Source organism: Haemaphysalis longicornis, unplaced genomic scaffold, assembly GCF_048455015.1.
Source record: "Haemaphysalis longicornis isolate Haplotype H1 unplaced genomic scaffold, Haemaphysalis longicornis Haplotype H1 scaffold_5, whole genome shotgun sequence".
Taxonomy (NCBI): Eukaryota; Metazoa; Arthropoda; class Arachnida; order Ixodida; family Ixodidae; genus Haemaphysalis; species Haemaphysalis longicornis.
Window position 1 is genome coordinate 68,977,219 of NW_027526385.1, and position 22,574 is coordinate 68,999,792.

Genomic DNA, 22,574 nt, shown 5'->3' on the forward strand with positions numbered 1-22,574 from the left:
GTGTATGGGTTCGCGCTGGCTGTTGTCTATGTAGGATGCTTCTGAGTAGTATGTCGTCCTTGGCACCTTCCGGTGCAGTTGCGCAGTGCAGGTGCGGCGAGAGTGCGCGCTGGAGTGCCTCCGCCTTTTCTACAAGTCACTGGTTGTCCAGAGGGTAAGATCGTCTGCGTAAATGGCGTGGCACATTCCAGTTGAGCTTGGGCACGGCGAAGTTGAAGAAGGTTGGTGAGAGAACGGATCCTTGAGGTGTCTCTTAGCGCTGAGTGTCAAATGTGTCAGTGTATACGCAGTTACCCAATGCCGAGTGCGGTGGCTGAGAAAGCTTCTGACACGGTACCATATGATCATTTATTTACCTTGGAGTTCCCTGCAAGGGAATTAAATAGTCGGGTGGGGTGGGAGGGGCGGGGGTAAGATGAACGAGGAATTTGAAGATATATCGTTACATATTAAAACACGTTTGGAAATAGCCTTACAAAATTTAGATTTTCAGATTTGAGACAAGCGTTTAGCGCACATAGAAATAATTAAGGTCAAATGAGCACTGGCCCCTTCTTGGCACTGGTCCCTCGAACCACAAGGCGGGACAGTGGTGTAATCACACTAGTGCCTAGACACGTCACTCAATGAAAAGCGGCTCCAACCGACTACCATGTGGCTCAGTAAGGTTTAGCACTCCTTTCCATTGCTGACACCACTCCTCCCTTCTATCCAGGAGGCTGAACTTGTATATTAACCTAACGCTCCGTTTACGGGCAGCACGGACCGTGTTCAACTTCATCCACGGTCTGTTATATTTGTCTACATGCACGTATTGAGATCATTCTTTCAGAACGCGTCCTTTTAGCTCTCGTTGTAGAGGTTTCATTCAGCGGTGCTGGACACAAAGCTGCACACTGGTATTTAAAGAGCCTGTGCCATTAGCCTGTTTCTCAGGTGCGCTTTAAGAGTACACCATCTCCGCGGAGCCGAGCCATGGATGCCAGTAGGCTCACTACCGGCAATAGTTCTGGAAATACCTCGAAGATCCTGCAGCACTGGTCATCGCGGGGCTCCATCCTTCATGAGCCGTTAACTGAGTTTTGTTAAACAATCGCCTCAGCGTGCCTGCATGGCGCACTGTAAAATGATTTGCACTTTTTTGTCTATTACTAACACCTTACACCCTATCAAAAAACAAAGACACGCCTTGAAAGGGTGTAATTAGCGATAAAACTCTCTTTAAAAGGGTGTATTCTTGTGGTTTGGCTAGGGTGTACGGGTGTAATAAACGACAAAGCACCCTTAAGGGCGTTTTCCTTTGTTACTCGTTTGCTATAGGTATAAGGGTGTTAGTTAAATCTTTTTACTGTGCGGATACCAGCAAGGCCGAACTGTACGGTGTCGTCTAACGTGGTTTTGTTACCGTCATTTGGTTCACCGCCTGATCCGTCAAACTCCCACTTTAGTGGCTGCCTGCTGTTTGTACCTGGTTTATTCTGTTTTAAAGCGAAGCTTTTTACCTCTACCCCCCCCCCCAATGGTTCCGCCGCGACCGTTGGGGTCAATAGAAAACTCCTGCGAACAAACAAAAGAAGTTACTGTCACCGCCAAGAATCAAACCTGGAACGAATAGAGAAACGGAGCGAGAGCCTGTTGTCTTACCGATTGAGCTACGAGCCCACGCGGAGACGGGGGAGACAGACGGTGCACTCACCGAGCACATCTGCGGGATTACCTCCTGCGTTCTCGCTGAATGCCTCGTGTTAGCGTCACGCGACCTCTCGCGCCACGGTGCGCTCCGTCCACGCGGCACGTGTAGCGGCCGTGCGCGCCTTGCGCATGCGCTAGGAGTTAAAAAATTAAAGTAAGCTCACACCAAGGCATGACATCTCCCTTCTCCCTTCTCGTCGCCTCCGTCAGCGGCGGCAGACGCGGAGGAGAAATGAGATCGTCTAACACCGGGTTTGAGCTTCCTTTCATTTTCTAAAAAGGTTTCACTCATGTGCTTCACCAATACAACACAACCAACTACCGTTCATGAATCATGCAATGATTTAACCTTAGCAAAGAATGTCTCTGTAGTAATAAAGGGTAGGTTAAGTGCATTTCACTTGTCTCTGGCTTCTCTCTTTGTGGAGCTGCGTGTGGGAATTCAAGCGACGTCGCATGGGTAATCGTTGCGCGTGTTGTTTACAGCTTCGCTTTTCAGCCACCTTCACAGGGTGGATTGGCGCGCATTTTTTTTTTCCTTCGGCGATTTACTGTACATTCCGTAGTGTTAGCCGCAACCACAAGGGGCGCGTCCTTTTCGATGCCATCGCAAAGCTCTCGCTATTGCTGGAAAACTCCGCACCCGCACTTCCGACGAAGATTCCAGTCTACCGCGGCTACGCGATGAGCCGCAGAGCGTGACGAACCCCCTGGACCGTGCAGAATTCGATAGCCGCCTGGTGAACGGAGATCTGTCCTTGGAAGTTAGCGTGGGCAAGGCCGTGACTGCTGGTTGTCGGAGTTTGCAGCGCACAGGGTGAATTAAAGGGGTCATGAATACTAAGTTCAATTTTGTTATATGCGAAAGAACTACCTGCCTTTCGTAACTCACTCAGCTCCACTTCCAGCCAGCAAAGACATTTTCTTAACATAAAAAAACCTCACAGATGTCGAAATAATTTAAAATTTCCTGCCGCCGTGATTGGTCAGCACTTAAGACATTTTCTTTTCTTTTTTTTCAGTGTTTCAATTGTACGTTAGCACTCAAGTGATGCGATCAAACGTAGCTAGGTCCCACAACAGTCCCCCTGTCATCTCTTTCGGTGGCCCCCAATCGCACAAACAAGATTCTGTGACGTCATAAAAAATCGCCGGAAGGAATCTGGGGAGTCGCCACTGGTTTTCATGTTTCCTCTAATATCTTGATTTTCCCCTGAAGTTTGGAGTAAAAGTCGTGCCACTGTTGTTTGGACAAATAATCTCTTTAATGAGCCCAACTTGTATTTGGTCCTCGCTTAATGACTCGTCATGGCCCTTTCAAAGCCCCTCTATACTGCTATCGACCGCCGTCAAAGCTGCCGTGGGTGTGATGGAGGGCCTTTAGGCTGTTTCTGGCGGCGGAGGTACAGCTGACGGTCAAAGCGTTGATATCGGACGGAATTATAGTTGTGGCCATTCAAAAATGTCCACCTTGCGTCCATTTCAATCGTGAGTGACGTAGCTGCCCTTGCGGGGCCTCCCACCTGTGACATCCACAGAAACAGACGCCACGCGTCGCTTGTGTTACGTCACATCCGGGTCGCCTGGTTTCAGCCGATCAGGGCTAGCTGCAAATGCACGCTTGGAAGCGGACATGAAACGGACAATACTCAGAGTCCTCAGAGTTCCTTCGCAGGGGACTCAGCTTACGCGTCAAAGCGTCTACATGCGTACTACATCGATCGTAAGAGTGGATCCTTACGTAAAACAGTTATGAATAAAACCAGATACCATGCACTATCGGTTTCTCTGGTTCTTCACTTTCCTCCTCTGGGGATGTCTAGCTTGGAGAATCGTCATCATCACACGGCCAGACTCGACTCTCCTCCTCCCACGCTCTCGACTCTCCTCCTCCCGCGCTCTGGGAGGGGGAGAGTCGAGTCCGGTCGTGGTTATCGAGTAGTTACCGTGAACGGAGCGTCGTGTTTTTTATTGAGCTAGTTGAATAACACAAACATAAGCACTTGACGCGTTTTCGTTCTTATTTAAATATGCGCTGTAAGACGGATAAAGCGCTAGCTGCTGAAAAAAAAAATGAACGCAATCGAACATAATCCTGTAGGATTCGGATATAAGTGTCAAGATGCCGTTGCGCAGTCGCCATCACAAGAGAGCAACGTGTGCTCCGCAAATCACCGCTATGCGACCAATCGCACGCTGGTACGTATACCGCACTTTTCCCATTATCCCTGCGTTGGGCCCAGTTCGTCTAAACAAATCAGTCACAAAGCTTTAAGTGATGCTCAAAGAGGAAAAGAGCGCCAAAGACAGAACAACGGGAAGACTTTGGCGCTGTTTTTTTTTTTTTTGTTTAAAGGAGCCATGAAGACAAAATACAAGTTAAGTTTATTAGAAAGACTACTTAGTCCCGATAACAATGATACCGATATCATCGCAATCTTCGAATAAATAACGGAGATATTAAAGAAAACGTGTGAAGCAGTCGCGACCCCCTAGGCAATTTCCCGCAACTTTTCTACGACGTCACGGAACCTTGTTTGTGCGATTGGCGGCCGCCCAACTGACCTGTCGCGGCGACACACGGCTGGACGTCTGTATTGGGGCCTCTAGTTCCATTTGACCGCATCACTGGAATGCTAACGTGCAGTTAACGCACTGAAAATTATGTTTTATTGTTGGCCCGTATGACGTCACTCTTGCTCATAACACGTCACTGTGGCGCAAAATTTGGAAGTTTTTAAATACTTCTTGCTTTTTTTTGTTAAATAAACATCTTTTGTGGCTCTAATGGAGCTGAGTGAGATACTGAATCCTAGTTCTTTCAAATTAAACCAAGTTGTATTTTCTCTTCATGGCTCCTTTAACTGAGATAATGCAACAAATATTAAACTTTTTCATGTCATGCTACTGTAGATGTTTTTTCTTTGTTTCCCCGAACTGGCTGCACTGGTGCAAGCAGTGCAGTGTATGTTTGTTTTTTTATTAATAATAATTAATATCCCCAGTGGCACACTGCACAGGTCTGCACAAATCTGCACAAGTTAACAGGTTAAAAAAAAATTCGCCTAATGATGCAGAGCAGGGACACATTAGATGCCAGCACTAGAAACAGTTGTCTGTGTGTTAACTGCATAGTAACATTCAAGTGGTACAATCAAGTGAAACTAGAGGCTCTGCTACTACTGCCCAGTCAGTTTTCTTCGTGGTCAGCGGCCACCAATTGCACAAACAGGCACTTGTGATGTCGCCGAAATGTGGTTGTGGAAGGAGCTGCTGCTTCATCTGTTCTCATTTTGTTCGTTTGGATTTTGCGATAATGTTGGTGCTGTTGTTATCGGGACAAAGCAGTCTCTTTAATAAACCCAACTCCTATTTTGTCCCCGGGGCTTTTCGCAGCTGCTCTTGGAGAGGTTAGGTTGCATTTAGCATGGTATGCTTAGGGCACAATTGTAGGGCACACTAACCCGACCTGGAAACATGCATCTTGCATGCGGAACCGCAGCTGCAACTGTGCTCTTCAAAAAGAAACCATCATGCCCCTTCTTTAAACTGAGGTGATGCACGCATACATTAGAAACCGCTATTTGGGGTAAACAAAGAGCAAAAATAACAAGTAGCCACATGTGATCGCTTTGCTTCCTGCATTTTTCCATAACTTGTGCCACACTCTGAAATTTTGGTTGGATTGTCGCATAACTCTTGTTGCCGAGGGAAGCAGAGCCAAATGCTTTCCTCTCCTAGACAATGCAGAAGGCTTCTGAAGGTTCCGCTGCTGCCTTTTCTTCTGACGGGTGCACTACTCCCGTGTCTTTGTAAGCCAAGCGCATATATGCAGCTAGCACAGTGAGTGGGAAGGTGGCTGGGTGGTGCGTATGTTGAGCCAAGGCACTCTCCGTTATATGCAGTACCAACTGAATAGGCAGCCCTCTAAAATCCGCTATCTCATCAAGCGCACCACCAGAAGCTGTGAAGCTCAATTAAAAATTGGCCGTTTTTTTTTTTTTCAATCATTTTTTTTAAGACCAGCGCAGTTACAGTAGCTTTCAATACACAATAGCCATAGCAAAACAAGAAATAAACGATGCCAAGGCATGGCAGAAAGCATAATTTTTTGGGAGCTTACTGCAGAGTTTGCAGGATTAAGTGGTAAAGAAATTCTGCAAATGACGAAACAGTAGAATTGCTCGCGCTACTAAAACACGAGTTCGGAGTATACATTTGTGTGGTAGTTCATCACAAGATTGCAGGAAGTATTGTACGATTGAAAGCACACATTAGTTTGAGTAACTGGTATGTATCCTTTCATAACTGAAGAGCGGTGTGTCTGGTTACAGTGGTAGCTGGTAGAAGTCAGTGCAACCAGGTCCTCGCCGCAATGAACAGTTTGCCAGGCTTGTTTCAGTTTTGAACAAAGTTTTCGCGCAGTAGGGCTGCGCTTGAACATTTATTTTGCGATAAAATAAGCGTAACGCCTGCCATCTGTAATGTTTTATACGTTCAGGGCACTTAGTTTCACTGAAAAGTGCATTCACACCACCACCACCTATAAACAAAAACAAACTTGTAGATGTACGCCTTTGTTTGCTGGCGATAACGATGTGGTCGGCTGTCTTTACACGAGGCGCAGGCCCAATTCACCAAGCCGGAGATGCAGTTAATCCACATCCAGCTGAAATCACACGAATGAGCGCTGCTGGCAATGCGCTGTGAGCAGCTGTCATTGCAGTTTTCCTTCTACCGTTCTTCAAAGCCAAAAGAAAAAAAAAATGTTTTCCTGTTTAGTCTTGAACTCGTGTCATCCTATCTTCATCACGCACTTGCCTTCCAAGGTCAGATGCCGCAGTGCCTAGTCAGAGGATAACGGGCCCAGCTCCTGCCACAAGTGAGAGGGGGGATTATTACGACGAACTAGCAGTTCTCTTGAAATATTCAGCTAAACAGATGTCAGATGTGGCTCATTGTACAGCAATGTGTTTTGCAACTTTATTTTTTACCCTTGGTAATGTGCTTTCTAGGTGCAGGGAAAAACAGTTTAATGTCTGAATAAACATGGTGTAATTGCACTATAAATTACGAAGGTTGCACTGAATAGACAAACAGAGGAAGAAAGACAGACAATGCTTATATCATTGTTTTTTATATACAGTAATACCTCGTTAAGTCGAACTCGGATAACTCGAAAAATCGGCTTAGTCGAAATTTTCCGCGGCACCGAACCATTTCCTATACGTCCTATGTATTTGGTGCCCTTTATTTGGAAGTATTTTTGGGTCAAACTGCGGATATCTCGAAATCTTGACAGAGGGGAACGAAAATTTCGCCGCCGCGTACCGTTTCACAAGATTCGCACGATGCTGCCGCGCATAAGCCCCTCGATTTCTTTCTCGTTTAGCCGCGACTATCACAAAGCCGATGTTTTCCTTAAACGTGAAGTCTCAGCCTAGAGGCATATCGACTTCGTGGCGCGTCATGTGACGGTAGAGACATGCGCAGAGGTACAGCAGGATGTGCGCGTGACAGGAGAACTTACGGACGCCAAAATCGTTGAAATAGCCACAAAAGGACGAACCTCCTTGAGAGGTGGCGACATATGCCGAAAACGGGGAATTTGCTGCGCTTGCTGCGAAATAAGGTTGAGTGCAGCGGCGGGGAAAATCGGCTAATGCAATGCGTCAACTCCGTCAAGCAGCTTGAGGATTTCTTACTATAGGCCCGAGTGCGACCGCAAAGCAGACCAGCGTTACGCAGTTCTTTTCTGCTAAGTAAAATTGCAGTGCTACAAAACCCAGCCCGTGAACGTCTCCTGTATGTTGTTTTTCTCTTTAAAACCTTTATGAAAAGCAAGATTGAAATCTGGTGTTTAAGAGCTGCTAAGTAGTAGCGCCTTTTGTGCAAAGAACTCGATATTTCATGGCAATTCACGCAACTTTGCTTATCTCGAAAATCCGCTTATCTCGAAATATTTCCCGGTTTTTACTACTTCGAGTTAACGAGGTATTACTGTACATTTTTTTTTTAGGTTGGGGTGAAAGTATTGATACTGCCTTTCTTTGCAATCATAGTTTACAAAATTGTTTTAAAGAATGATATGATAGCAAAAAGCTGTCAGTTACCTACATTTTACTGTGCCGGATTATATGCTGAACAAACGTTCAGCTGAAATAATTCTTGGGCGCCTAAAAAAGGGCCACTTTTTCATGCAGTAGCTAGTTAAACTTGCGTAGGCAGTGCTACCAGGCTTGGGAGGGTGCTTGATTGCTCGCGATGCCAAAGCCTGCTGATCACTATGGCAGTAGTCGTATGCAGCTAACTAGCTCGGGTTTCGTGCTGATCAATTTTAAAACAGTTTGTGGCCCCTATTTTTTTCTAGGCAGATTTCTTTCTTCTTATTCCTCTTTTTTTTATTGTGATTTTTTTTTAATTCGAAGGAATGAGTGAGCACTTCCAGTAGGCTCTTGTGAAAGTGCCACGACTGGTATTTTCAAGCACGTTGTATTCACGCACTGAAACTATTGGGTGAGCAAGTCTTCTGTGAAAGTTAATGCAGCTGATATCTGCGACAGCAACCTCCCGTTAAGAGAAACTGGAAGGGACCGTGAGAATTTGTTGGTATTATCAGAAATTCATCTTAAGTGGACGTTTTTGGCATTGTGCGCGTAAGGGAGCACAAAAGTGGTGTTTGTCCTTACAAGCGTCTACTACAGGTTATTTTGCTTCAAGGGGCCTCTTTACAAGCATGTGCTTTGTCTCGGTAACGCATTGTTTTAACAGGTTCTGTTGACGCAAACATTTTTCCGTGCGACACACACCGTATAGGGACCGGAACCTGGAGTTTGCCGCGCGACACTAGCGCCATTTTTTCCCGTAGTGGCGGAAAACGGAAGTTATGGACTAAAAAAAAAAAAAAAGAACGTGCCGCAGCTGTGAGCGCGATGCCCACAGCTGCGGCACGTTATTTTTTTTTTTTTAAGCGTGAGCGCTTTTTTTGCTTGCCGCGAGTGTTTCCCGAGGCAGAAGGGCTCGAACGTTAATTACCTCATTTATGTTAATTAGTTAATTATTGATTAGTCAGATTGGGTTAAAAGTCAAAGTGATGTCAATAGGGGTTGTGAGGTATCAAATTAAAGGTCTCGATTAGTGGAATCACGTGGTAATAGTCATGAGGTAATCACGTAAGTCATAGATCGGGTTAAAAGTAAAAGTGATGCGATAAAGGCTTGTGAGGTATCAAAATAAAGGTCTCGATTAGGGGAATCACGAGGGAGAAATTAAAAACTGCTTACTGGTTATGGTCACGAGATAGTCACGTGAGTCACGAATTGGGTTAAAAGTCAAAGTGGTGTCAATAGGGCGTGTGGGGTATCAAATTAGAGGTCTCGATGAGGGGAATCACGGGGGCCAAATTACAAATTGCGTCCTGGTCATAGTCATGAGACAGTCATGTGAGTCATGGATTGGGTTAACTGTCAATGTGAGGCCACTAGGGCTTGTGAGGTATCAAATTAAAGGTCTTAATGAGTGGAATCGCGTGGGACAAGTTAAAAATTGCTTCCTGGTCATAGTCATCAGACAGGCATGTGAGTCATGGATTGGGTTAAAAGTCAAAGTGATGCCACCAGGGCTTGTGAGGTATCAAATTAAAGGCCTCGATTAGGGGAATCGCGTGGGAGAAGTTAAAAATTGCTTCCTGGTCATAGTCATGAGACAGTCATGTGAGTCATGGATTGGGTTAAAAGTCAAAGTGGTGCGACTAGGGCTTGTGAGGTATCAAATTAAAGGTCTCGATGAGTGGAATCGCGTGGGACAAGTTAAAAATTGCTTCCTGGTCATAGTCATGAGATAGTCATGTGAGTCATACATTGGGTTAAAAGTCAAAGTGGTGCCACTAGGGCTTGTGAGGTATCAAATTAAAGGTCTCGCTGAGTAGAATAATGGGGGACAAGTTAACAATTGCTTCCTGGTCATAGTCATGAGACAGTCATGTGAGTCATGGATTAGGTTAAAAGTCAAAATGGTGCCACTAGGGCTTGTGAGGTATCAAATTAAAGGTCTCGATGAGTGGAATCATGGGGCACAAAGTAAAATTCATTTCCTGGTCATAGTCATGAGACAGTCATGTGAGTCATGGATTAGGTTAAAAGGCAATGTGAGGTCACTAGGGCTTGTGAGGTATCAAATTAAAGCTCTTAATGAGTGGAATCACGTGGGACAAGTTAAAAATTGCTTCCTGGTCATAGTCATGAGATAGTCATGTGAGTCATACATTGGGTTAAAAGTCAAAGTGGAGCCACTAGGGCTCGTGAGGTATCAAATTAAAGGTCTCGCTGAGTAGAATAATGGGGGACAAGTTAAAAATTGCTTCCTGGTCATAGTCATGAGACACTCATGTGAGTCATGGATTAGGTTAAAAGTCAATGTGAGGCCAATAGGGCTTGTGAGGTATCAAATTAAAGGTCTCGATGAGTGGAATCGCGTGGGACAAGTTAAAAATTGCTTCCTGGTCATAGTCATGAGATAGTCATGTGAGTCATACATTGGGTTAAAAGTCAAAGTGGTGCAACTAGGGCTTGTGAGGTATCAAATTAAAGGTCTCGCTGAGTAGAATAATGGGGACAAGTTAAAAATTGCTTCCTGGTCATAGTCATGAGACAGTCATGTGAGTCATGGATTAGGTTAAAAGTCAAAATGGTGCCACTAGGGCTTGTGAGGTATCAAATTAAAGGTCTCGATGAGTGGAATCATGGGGCACAAAGTAAAATTCACTTCCTGGTCATCGTCATGAGACAGTCATGTGAGTCATGGATTAGGTTAAAAGGCAATTTGAGGTCACTAGGGCTTGTGAGGTATCAAATTAAAGCTCTTAATGAGTGGAATCACGTGGGACAAGTTTAAAATTGTTTCCTGGTCATAGTCATGAGATAGTCATGTGAGTCATACATTGGGTTAAAAGTCAAAGTGGTGCCACTAGGGCTTGTGAGGTATCAAATTAAAGGTCTCGCTGAGTAGAATAATGGGGGACAAGTGAACAATTGCTTCCTGGTCATAGTCATGAGACAGTCATGTGAGTCATGGATTAGGTTAAAAGTCAAAATGGTGCCACTAGGGCTTGTGAGGTATCAAATTAAAGGTCTCGATGAGTGGAATCATGGGGCACAAAGTAAAATTCGCTTCCTGGTCATCGTCATGAGACAGTCATGTGAGTCATGGATTAGGTTAAAAGGCAATGTGAGGTCACTAGGGCTTGTGAGGTATCAAATTAAAGGTCTTAATGAGTGGAATCACGTGGGACAAGTTAAAAATTGCTTCCTGATCATAGTCATGAGATAGTCATGTGAGTCATACATTGGGTTAAAAGTCAGTGGTGCCACTAGGGCTTGTGAGGTATCAAATTAAAGGTCTAGCTGAGTAGAATAATGGGGGACAAGTTAAAAATTGCTTCCTGGTCATAGTCATGAGACAGTCATGGATTAGGTTAAAAGTCAATGTGAGGCCAATAGGGCTTGTGAGGTATCAAATTAAAGGTCTCGATGAGAGGAATCGCGTGGGACAAGTTAAAATTGCTTCCTGGTCATAGTCATGAGACAGTCATGTGAGTCATGCATTAGGTTAAAAGTCAAAGTGATGCCACCAGGGCTTGTGAGGTATCAAATTAAAGGCCTCGATTAGGGGAATCACGTGGGAGAAATCAAAAATTGCTTTCTTGTTATAGTCATGAGATAGTCACGTGAGTCACAAATTGGGTAAAAGTCAAAGTGGTGCCACTAGGGCTCGTGAGGTATCAAAATAAAGGTCTCGTTGAGGGGAATTATGGACAAATTAGAAATTGCATCCTGGTTATAGTCACGAGCTAGTCACGTGAGTTATAGATTGGGTTAAAAGTGAAAGTGGTGCCACTAGGGCTTCTGAGGTATCAAATTAAAGGTGTCGATTAGGAGAATTACGTGGGACAAATTAAATATTGCTTCCTGCTTATATTCATGGGATAGTGACGTGAGTCATAGATTGGGGTAAAAGTCAAAATGATGCCCTAGAGCTTGTTATCGCCCTCCCGAATGTAAAAAGCAAGTTGCACATTCGAGATGGGGGCTGATGGGGTGTTGAAAAGTGTGCTAGGAATGTGTGTTCGCGCTGGTAGGGAAAGCGACATAGCATATCTGCACAAGATCTCGGCATCCCTAAGTCTAAAGTCGGCCATGAGTCGTTCGGGGAAAATTCGTTTTTTAAGCTCGCCGCGAGCAGACTTGTTCAGTTTGTGCTTCCTTCAAGCTCCCCTATTCTAAGGGAAGATTTTGTGCGTCTTCAATATTACTGGGGACTTTCTGACCCGTTTCGGAATGAGAACAGAATGAGCTCTGCATGCTGAGTGGTCGACGCAGCTCCGGTGCTTCCGAATAGGACGTTATCTGCCGGGGCCCGATCGCGAAAGGAAGCCACATCTCTTACCGCACATTGGCCAGGGGTCGTTTGCTTTCGCGAAAAAAAAAGGCTGTTTGGGTGTATTTTCACAAGCAATAAACACCTTTTCCTGATTTAGCGTCAAGAAAACTATAAAGGAATGCTACCAACAACTGTTTTGAAAAGCTCTTCAGCAGCCCTTTAAAAGCATGTCGAGCTTTTAATATGTTTGGAATCGTGTTTTTTCTATTTCCGATATTTTTCTAAAAAATCATGAAAAGAAAATTTTTTTCACGCCCTTCACTATTTGATGGAAATTACAACTCTACTGTGGTGGCATCTCCTTGCAATTCGAAATGAAGCTTTTATCTTATATATAAAAAATAAATATATTCATTTGTTTTGTTTGTTTATTGCTACTTTGTTACTTGTGGCTGATATGCCATGTGAAGCAACGTACCACCAACGTACCACCATGTAGCAACGTACCACCATGTGAAGCAACGTACCACCATGTGAAGCACCAACACAATAATGTACCAGGATGGTAAACATATCTATGGTGCTTTACTTTTTTATGGTAGCAAACAAATATACACATGACGAACCAGCGCGCTTCGGAAGCCTTTTACATCCCCTGGCAGTCTTACAGCAGTAACTGAAAATAGCACCCGCTGCAGTGGCTCAGTTATGCTGCTGAGCCCAAGGACGCGGGTATGATCCCGTTCGCGATCTCTGCTTTTCTTATGGAGGAGAAAAAAAGGCGATCGTATGTCGAGATTTCGTCGCGCGTTAAAGGTGCGCAGGTGCTCAAAAGTAATCCAGAGCCCTCGTGGCCCAGGTGCACAGCCGCGGCGCGTAAACTCTCATAACTTGAATTTAAAAAGGCCCTATATCTCCGTCATTTGCTGCAAATGCCATCGAAAGACAGTAGTCGTCTGCAATCCGAGCCTGTAAAACCCCCTTGTGTCCCCCCCCCACCCTGGTCTCTTCCGCTCCCCCTCCACCACCATAGATGCAGTCGAAGTTTGCTCAATTTGATCCTACTCTCCTGCGTTCGCTCCATCTGTTCAAAGCACTTTTTTCAATGGCTCTTTGCAGCGAATTAACAGCCCCAAAAAAAGCAACACACATCGCCTCAAGAAAGCAAGCAGTGCTTGCTCCAAAGTAGTGGATAGGGAGCGTCGTGCTGCTAGGGGGAAAAGAAACTCGAGGCACCGTCGGGAAAAGAGTTGTCAATCATGAAGCTGAGGAATTTGAAAGGCCGGTGAAGTAAAAATATAATATTTTCCAGCAATCCCATGACGGCACCTGATTGCAGCGCCAGACTTTCCTGTAGGGAAATTTGTTATAAACGACTTCATGCTCTAGAGAGTATGTTGCAAGCCACCGACAGAACGAGTAACGCCAGTCACGTGATGCGCCGTCCAGAATGACTGTCCCCAAGAATACTCGTGACGACGTCACCCACTTCTTAGGGAATGCGCGGCGCAACAGCGCCATGATGCGCCCTGCAAGACGTTTCGAAGGGTTACTCTTTTAACGTGACAGCACTATACTGTCTTTTCTGCTCCTTAAAAGTGTAATGAATAAATCGACATGCATGTATTCCAATATACAGATACCTGTTTGTGTCGTCTCGGTACAACTATTCACAACTATCTGAACACCGGCACCACGATTTGTAAACTATTCCACCATAAAAATAAGGAAAGTTTAGGAGAGGCTGTGACCACCTCTTTCGTGCAACCAGTAACGCCATCTTAGGAGTGTTCACTTGTTCTTGTATTGTGAGCCCATTCTCCCTTTGGTTCTCCTTAAGTCGCTTCTCGCTTCGTCTTCTCCAACTGTGCCTCTGAACCTATGGAAGCAATTTTGTAGCTTCGGCAGCAACGAAAATTGATCACTTGGATTGTTTCAGCTTGTCCTGCAAAACGACATATTGCCGCACTAGCGACGCCGCAGCTGCGAATTCGTTTGTCAATTCGCACCATATAGAGCGGGCTTATGGCACCCTACTTGCATTTACGCTTAGGGCAATAGATCCATTTTTGCCACAAGTGTGGTTCCAGAACATGAATACTCATCCGCCCACTTTCATTCCAATACCGTATCAATTCGAGACGCAGACAAAGAAGTGGCTATGATTATCATTGTAACGATCGTCCTTCTGCAGCTCCGCTAGACATCTTGTACCTCATCACATAGCTTAGCTTTGAGGATCCCTTCATTCGACTGTTACAGTATATATGCCCAAATCCGAGTAACGGTTTTTGCAGTGGCTCAGAAAAATCAGCCCGCATTTAGAAAGATCCCCGTACAAATATTTTCCGGGGTGGGCTGACAGCAACACATGTGAAGTTCCCACTGCGTTCCCTCCTCACCCTTGAGTTACTTCACCATCGCGCCCCGCTTGGGCCAACTACATTATGCAACCGGCCAGCGCGGACGATGTGCAAGCCGTGTATTGGCACGAGGTGTTCTGCGAAGGCCGCATTACCTTGGTTACACAAGCGGCTGCCATAGAAATGCTGCACCTTATCAATATTATTTTATTTTATGAGCAATAATATGGATTACGATCGAAACTGTGTAGCATATGTTATACAACTCCCAGACGGCAGATCAAATTATCTTTCGAGCGAATGACATTTGCTTTATGTCAATGTTTCAGCGCTACACGACAACACCGAAGGGCGTTTGAGATGAATGATATTTAGCGGCGAACCGTGGTTCGGGAGCTCATTCAGCGGCGAATAGAGTGGCCTCGGCAGCAGTGCCGCATCAACAGTGAAGAAAGTTCACTAATACACCAAAAAATACGGTTTCTAAAAAGTGTCAGCAAACATATTTCCCCTTCATATTGTGTTTAAAATAAAGAAAGGCAAGCAAGTACTATGTAAAGATAAAATCACGCCCACAATGTGCGCTGTACCCTAATACGGATTCTTCGCGGACTTATGTCGGCTTGTAATATCAACTGATGTCACCTAAACTGGTGATCTTTCTAACTTTAGTTAAAGATATTCCTTCGTTATCTTTTCAAAAAATAGATTGTATGAAAACATTCTAGATGGAGACCTTTCATTTGATCTCCCCCAAGCCCCAGTAGTGTCACACTCACGTTTAACCCAACCTATGACTCACGTGACTATCTTATGAGTATAACTAGGAAGCAATTTTTAATTTGTCACATGTGATTCCCCCCATCGAGACCTTTAATTTGATACCTCACAAGCCCTACTGGCACCACTTTGACTTTTAAACCAATTTGTGACTCACTTACCATCTCATGACTATAACCAGTAAGCGACTTTTAATTTGTCCATGATTCCCCTCATCGAGGCCTTTATTTTGATACCTCACAAGCCCTAGTGGAACCACTTTGACTTTTACCCAATTTGTGACTCACGTGACTATCTCATGACTATAACAAGAAAGCAATTTTTAATTTGTCCCACGTGATTCCCCTCATCAAGACCTTTAATTTGATACCTCACAAGCCCTAGTGGCACCACTTTGACTTTTAACCCAATCTATGACTCATATGACTGTCTCATGACTATGACCAGGAAGCAATTTTTAACTTGTCCCACGTGATTCCACTCATTAAGACCTTTAATTTGATACCTCACAAGCCCTAGTGACCTCACATTGCCTTTTAACCTAATCCATGACTCACATGACTGTCTCATGACTATGACCAGGAAGCGAATTTTAGTTTGTGCCCCATGATTCCACTCATCGAGACCTTTAATTTGATACCTCACAAGCCCTAGTGGCACCATTTTGACTTTTAACCCAATCTATGACTCACATGACTGTCTCATGACGATGACCAGGAAGCGAATTTTACTTTGTGCCCCATGATTCCACCCATCGAGACCTTTAATTTGATACCTCACAAGCCCTAGTGGCACCATTTTGACTTTTAACCTAATCCATGACTCACATGACTGTCTCATGACTATAACCAGGAAGCAATTTTTTACTTGTCCCACGCGATTCCACTCAACGAGACCTTTAATTTGATACCCCACAAGCCCTAGTGGCACCACTTTGACTTTTAACCCAATCTATGACTCACATGACTGTCTCATGACTATGACCAGGAAGCAATTTTTAACTTGTCCCCCGTGATTCCACTCATTAAGACCTTTAATTTGATACCTCACAAGCCCTAGTGGCCCCACATTGACTGTTAACCCAATCAATGACTCACATGACTGTCTCATGACCATGACCACGAAGCGAATTTTACTTTGTGCCCCATGATTACACTCATCGAGACCTTTAATTTGATACCTCACAAGCCCCAGTGACCTCACATTGCCTTTTAACCTAATCCATGACTCACATGACTGTCTCATGACGATGACCAGGAAGCGAATTTACTTTGTCCCCCATTATTCTACTCAGCTAGACCTTTAATTTGATACCTCACAAGCCCTAGTGGCACCATTTTGACTTTTAACCTAATCCATGACTCACATGACTGTCTCATGACTATGACCAGGAAGCAATTTTTAACTTGTCCCACGCGATTCCACTCATCGAGACCTTTAATTTGATACCCCACAAGCCCTAGTGGCACCACTGTGACTTTTAACCCAATCTATGACTCACATGACTGTCTCATGACTATGACCAGGAAGCGAATTTTACTTTGTGCGCCATGATTCCCCTAATCGAGACCTTTAATTCGATACCCCACAAGCCCTAGTGGCACCACTTTGACTTTTAACCCAATCTATGACTCACATGACTATCTCATGACTATTACCAGGAAGCAATTTCTAACTTGCCCCACGTGATTCCACTCATTAAGACCTTCAATTTGATACCTCACATGCCCTAATGACATCAATTTGACTTTACCCAGTCAATGCCCACTAATTAATTAATTAACCAAATTTTACGTAAATAAAATGAACGCGCGTCGCCCGGACCCAGTTTCTGGCAAAAAATGTGCGTGTCACGTGACCAACATCATCACGGTAACGAGCGGTTGCACTTTTAAACTGCACGTAAACACGGTGCTCCACATTCACACGCCAGGAAATACCCAGTTCAGTTTTGCGATTTTCTTCCGCTGGTGGCGCTGTTGAACGGCGCCAGCAGCGCCACCTGTCCCACGTTCCGGCCCCTATAGCTAGGTGTCCATTTCTTGAACCGCAGCTTTGCAAGGCACGGGCGTCAATGAACTGTGCAGCACTTTTGTTCGTTTCAGGCATTGCATTAGCCGGTGGGAGTCTTTTGGAATGAAGGACTTTAGTTAACGTGGGACCTTTTATCGTAAATGAGGTTATTACGCATCTTCAATATGCATTGCCTCAACGGCTGATATTGACACCACTGCTGTCTGATCGCAGATAGGGAAAACGAGAGACTTTAAAAATGCATCAGCCTAGTGCATTTCACAGAGCAGCCTTACTTACAGGTGTCTTTTGCGGAGCCAGCAATTGTACTTCGAGTCACTTGATAATCAAGGACTGGTCACCCAGAAAGTTGGGTGGGTTGGAGTGGGAAAATACTACTGTAGCGCCTTCAAGCTACAACGGGAATAGCAGCCAAACTACTTTAGCATATCACATTGAAAATAAAAAGGGGACAGGAACTTGTGTGCATTATTGGCAGGTTTTCAGTTGCTTCCTGACCTCTTCTTTTATTTTTTATTTGTTAATAAATTTATTAGCATTTGTTTGTTATGGGGCCTGTGTAGGTCAGGCCTCGCACTAATCTAAAAATCACATTTGTTGTGCACACACACGTAATACTGGTGTCGCCTACATGAACTTCTATTGATTTAATTGGCTGGGGTTTAATGTGCCGAAGCTGCACGTGGGCTGTGAGGTGCGCCGTTGTGGAGAGCTCCGCATTAATTTGGGCCACCTGGGGATATTTGACATGTGCCCAGGTCTCGGCACATGGGCGTTTTCACTTCTCGCCTCCGTCAGAAACGCAGCCACCATGGCCAGGAATCGAACCTGCGTCGAGCTCACCAGCACAACGTCTTAACCACTGAGCCACCCCCCTCCACCCACCCCCAGCAACTTAGTCTGTGGTCGCGAGCTTTGCCTGTATTCTGCATCCGTACAGTAATGCACAAACAAGCTCATTAACCCCTTAAGGGCTTATGACGACCTGAGCTCGTCAAGAGCAGTTGCCACTATTTTGATGACGAGCTGTGGTCGTCATGAGTTTTCCGCAATGCTACTAGAGGCTTTTGACGAGCCCGGCTCGTCAAAGGGAGATTTACCCTTTTAAACATAGATGGCAGCACAAGTTCCGTCATTGGCGGTGGTATTAAATTATAGTTTGCACACTAGATGGCGGAATGTGTGGCGCTTGTTTCCCGCTCGTTTTACAAACATGGCCTCATCCGTGCGGCGTTCTGATGCGGAGAATCTACCTTCTTCAGACGATGAAAGCGAGAGTGATACGGATGCCACCATAGTGTTTTATTCTTCAAGTGAAGAAGACAGTGATGACGTTTTTACGGACAGTGACTCTGAAGGAGAAGACAGTAGCGATGATACAATGGCTAGCTCCCCTGAATGGTTTCGCATAGACCTCGACAACATCCCAGCCAGACCTCCACGGTTTGATTTCAGGGGTTTTACGGGACTGAAGATCACAGTAAGCTCTCCCCCTCAACCACTTGAGCTCTTTGAAGCTTACTTTGATGATGAGTTGCTTGATGTTTTCGTTGTGGAGACAAACCGGTACGCTTCTCAGCTTCTGAATTCTAGCAAGCTGGAACAACATTCTCGCTTCCGAAAATGGTATGCACTTACGCGAGAAGAACTTTGCGTTTCTCTGAGCCTCATGTTGCTGCAAGGCATTGTGCAAAAACCAAACGAAAGGATCTACTGGTCTAGGAATCGGCTGGTTGAGACTCCGGTCTTTGGCGAGATATTGTCCAGAAACCGCTTCGAACTAATAATGAGAATGTCGCGCTTTGTCGACAACACGACAATTGAAAATTGTGAAGGACACCCTCAACCTCATCTGAGGAAAATCTGGCCGGTTTATCAGGCACTTCTTGAAAAATACCGGACATTGTATGTGCCGGAGCGGGACGTCAGTGTCGACGAAAGCTTGCTGCTCTTCAAAGGCCGGCTCAGCTGGAAGCAGTATATGCCCCTGAAGAGAGCGAGGTTTGGCATAAAGTCATTTTTGCTGTGCGAATCTTCAAGTGGGTATATATGGAACTCTGTAATTTATACAGGGAAAGAAACGAACATTGAGATCTCGTCAGAAGAAGCAGCAACCTTCGGAATGGCGACGAAAGTTGTTTTGAAGCTTGTGGAGCCCCTGCTAGACAAAGGCTACTGCGTCACAACTGACAACTTCTACACCTCACCAGAACTGGTTGACTTTCTTTTGAAGAGATCAACTGACATCTATGGCACGACGTGAGCCACTCGCAAAGACCTTCCGCCTGGTTTCGCCAAGGCAAAGCTCAAGAAAGGCGAGATGGTTGCCTTTCAAAGGGGCAAGTGCTTGGCTGTCCAGTGGATGGACAAAAAACTGGTGACGGTTCCATCTACAGTACATAGTGCTGAAATGGCGCGATTCATTGACAAAATGGGCAAGGAAACCCTGAAGCCAGAAGTTATACTTGATTATAATCATACAATGGGAGGAGTTGACAGAGCAGATCAGATGCTGGCGAGCTACTCAGTGCCACGGAAACGAAAAAAGATCTCCTACAAGATCTTCCAACACCTCTTGGATGAGGCGGCCTACAATTCATTCGTTCTGTATCAGAAAGGAGGAGGCCGAGCATCTCATCTGGAGTATAGGCTAAGGCTTATTGACGAGATCATCACGAAGTACTCTCCCAACAGCGGCACCAAGAAGAAAGGACGGCCAGGGCGCCCCCTGAACGCAAAACGGTTTGGTGAGCGCCACTTTCCATCGCACATACCACCAACAGAGAAGAAGGAAGAACCGACACGCCGCTGCGTAGTCTGCTACATGAAGCGAGATGTAAATGGCAAGAACATCCGCAAGGAAACCAGGATCTGGTGCAGGTGGTGCGAGAAGGCTCTCTGCGCAGTGCCGTGCTTTGAACGCTACCACACGGATGGTAGCCTCAACTAGCTTCAAGTGAACTATCGAGAAATTGTTTGTTTTCTGCATGGCAATTCAAACCCGACCCGGGCTTTCTGAAGTTACAGAAATTAATTTGTGAATACACCAGAAATGCCCCAAATATAGGGTATTATATGCGGTAAAGAATGACCAATTAAACATGATTATCGACTATAAACAATTTTCGCAAATATTTTTTTCATTTTGAACACGTTTCTGCAGCATATCACATCATTAAAAAATTTGGCCATATTGGTGCATAATATATTTGTTTAATGAGTCCTTAAGGGGTTAAGCCTTGAGTTATTCTGTGGCTGTTATCACACTGTTCATATAAAAAAAATTTTCACGCCAAATGCCAAATCTCTACACATATCATGTGTGGGTGGTGTTTTGTTAATTTGGTGTTTTCTGTAAAACTTTAATTCAACTTTAAACACAAGTTGGTGTGCGTACGCTTTTTTTTTTTCTTGGCAGGATTGCTGAGAACCTGGCTTTAACACCTTAATGCATGCATCTTTGCTCTCAACACCGGAATCAAAATTTTGGTTTTGTGCACGGAAGGCACACCAAGGCTATCGAACGACTATGCAGTAATTGTGTATTTGCATGTGTTCTTTTTTTTTTCCCTTCCCGTCAGCCTCTGAGTGGGCAATTAAGTAGTGTTACTATATGCTAATTGTTGGCAGTGGTTTTGCAAGTTTGTGGGCTGTAGGCTTCTCTGTAGCACTCTATTTTAAGTAGACATTGAGTAGCTGGTGCAAAAACTGCATGCTACTTGTCTGCAGACTTACGACATAATGAATTGTTGACATATGAATGATGCCAGGGAAGCCTGGCAAGTTGTCAAACTAAAATAAGCAGCTCCCCTTAGGGTGATTGTGAGGGGGCTTTCCTTACCCTAAAGCTATTGTCTCCTGATATGTTGCCTGTGAAACTGTACATGTCTAGAATGTCTTGGCTGCAACGAATCCAAATGCTGTCATGATTAAATCAATGAACGGCCGAGTAACTTGGGTCGGTTATGGTTAACCGCCTGCATTTGCCGGCTGGTTATGAAAACTGAGAGGTTGAAACCTGCGCAGTGCAAATGGCATTGTGTAAAAGAAGTGTGACCACTGTGGTGACGCTAAAATACTTCTTGAGCACAGAGCAGTGGCAGTAACGATTACATTGCTCAAAGCAGCAGCTTAGTTTTAAATCATTCAGCGTGAACACTCTGGTCACCCTTTTACTCATGTAATTGCGCGTATGTTCATTCGGTAGTTCCTTTTTTATTTTCACTAACCGCACTTAATTTAGCCTGAATTTAACGTAAGGCACGAAAAAAAAATTTTTTGCTATTGCTTTTTCTAGTATGCTTATAAGGAGGCGTTTTAGGAACAAAGTTATGACTGTGGCACGAAAACATAAGTGGTCATAATAAACCAGTGCATGGTTATTTTCTTCAGGAACAAATTATTTATGCCAATGACATGGGTGATTCCACAAAGTACCTATTGTGCAGCATTTTTTGCAACCAAAACACTTGCTACTCATTTAGTAAATATGAGTTTCAATGGATGACCACAGATGAACAAGTGATCAATGGCATAAACCGGAGAAATGACAGCAGACAGCACTTCACTGAATGGGAATGGGAAGTACATGACGCTACTGCTGCCATGTGTTGCTGTCCTTGTGTAGATTCCGTCTGAGCGGGGGCGCGACAGCTACCAATTCTTTGTTCTGGTTGTGTGGGTTACAACTGGTGTGATGCTAATTCGCCACATTGGTGGGATGCGAATTCGCAACAACCAGTCATGAGAAGTTGTGGGCTACAAGGAGCATGCGCTATGTGCGTAAGCATCCGTTCAGTATTTGCGTTTGCTTCAGAGTGTTATTCCTTGCTTTGACATTCAAAAGCACGCCGTTTTAACGACTTCCTATTTGTGTGCACTGGTGCAGATCGCAGTGTCGTCTACTACCAGGAGAAGGAGCCGGACGAGACGCGCAGGTAGTTCGCCTGAAGAACACCTCGACATGTGCGTGCTGTGCAGTTGGCCAAAAAACGCCTTCAGGTCGGAAACATTGCGGCCGAAAAGGTCTCCGTGTTTGCGCAAGCCTGGTTGATGAAGAGGCCGCGCAGGAGACACGCAAACACAAGTGGCCGACTACTCCGAAGCCAGTTTCCTTTTTTTATTTTGGCAGGGACGGTCGTCTCATGCCAGGCTACCAGTGCGTGCAGTTAACCGCGTCGTGGAAGAATGGCTTCGTCCGGGATGCAACGACGTCGTTCCAGCCTGATGTCTCAACGGCTGCGTGGATTGTGTGCGGACAGCATCGGAACTGAACTGAAATGTCATGAGGGGGGGTCTTTGGTCATTGGCATGCTGCCTGCTTCTTTT

The 22,574-nt window shown here is 45.0% G+C and overlaps 1 protein-coding gene across 1 annotated transcript in view; it reads left to right on the top strand.

Annotated features, from left to right (window-relative positions):
* The window catches only part of LOC144138395 (uncharacterized), a 74,041-nt gene extending 51,702 nt beyond the window's left edge, over nt 1–22,339 (top strand). Inside the window, exon 5 of the mRNA XM_077670657.1 lies at nt 22,135–22,339. Within this exon, the coding sequence (XP_077526783.1) occupies nt 22,135–22,187 (53 nt within the window). The 3' untranslated portion in view covers nt 22,188–22,339. The remainder of the gene's footprint in view (nt 1–22,134) is intronic.
* The last annotated feature ends 235 nt before the right edge of the window (nt 22,340–22,574 follow it).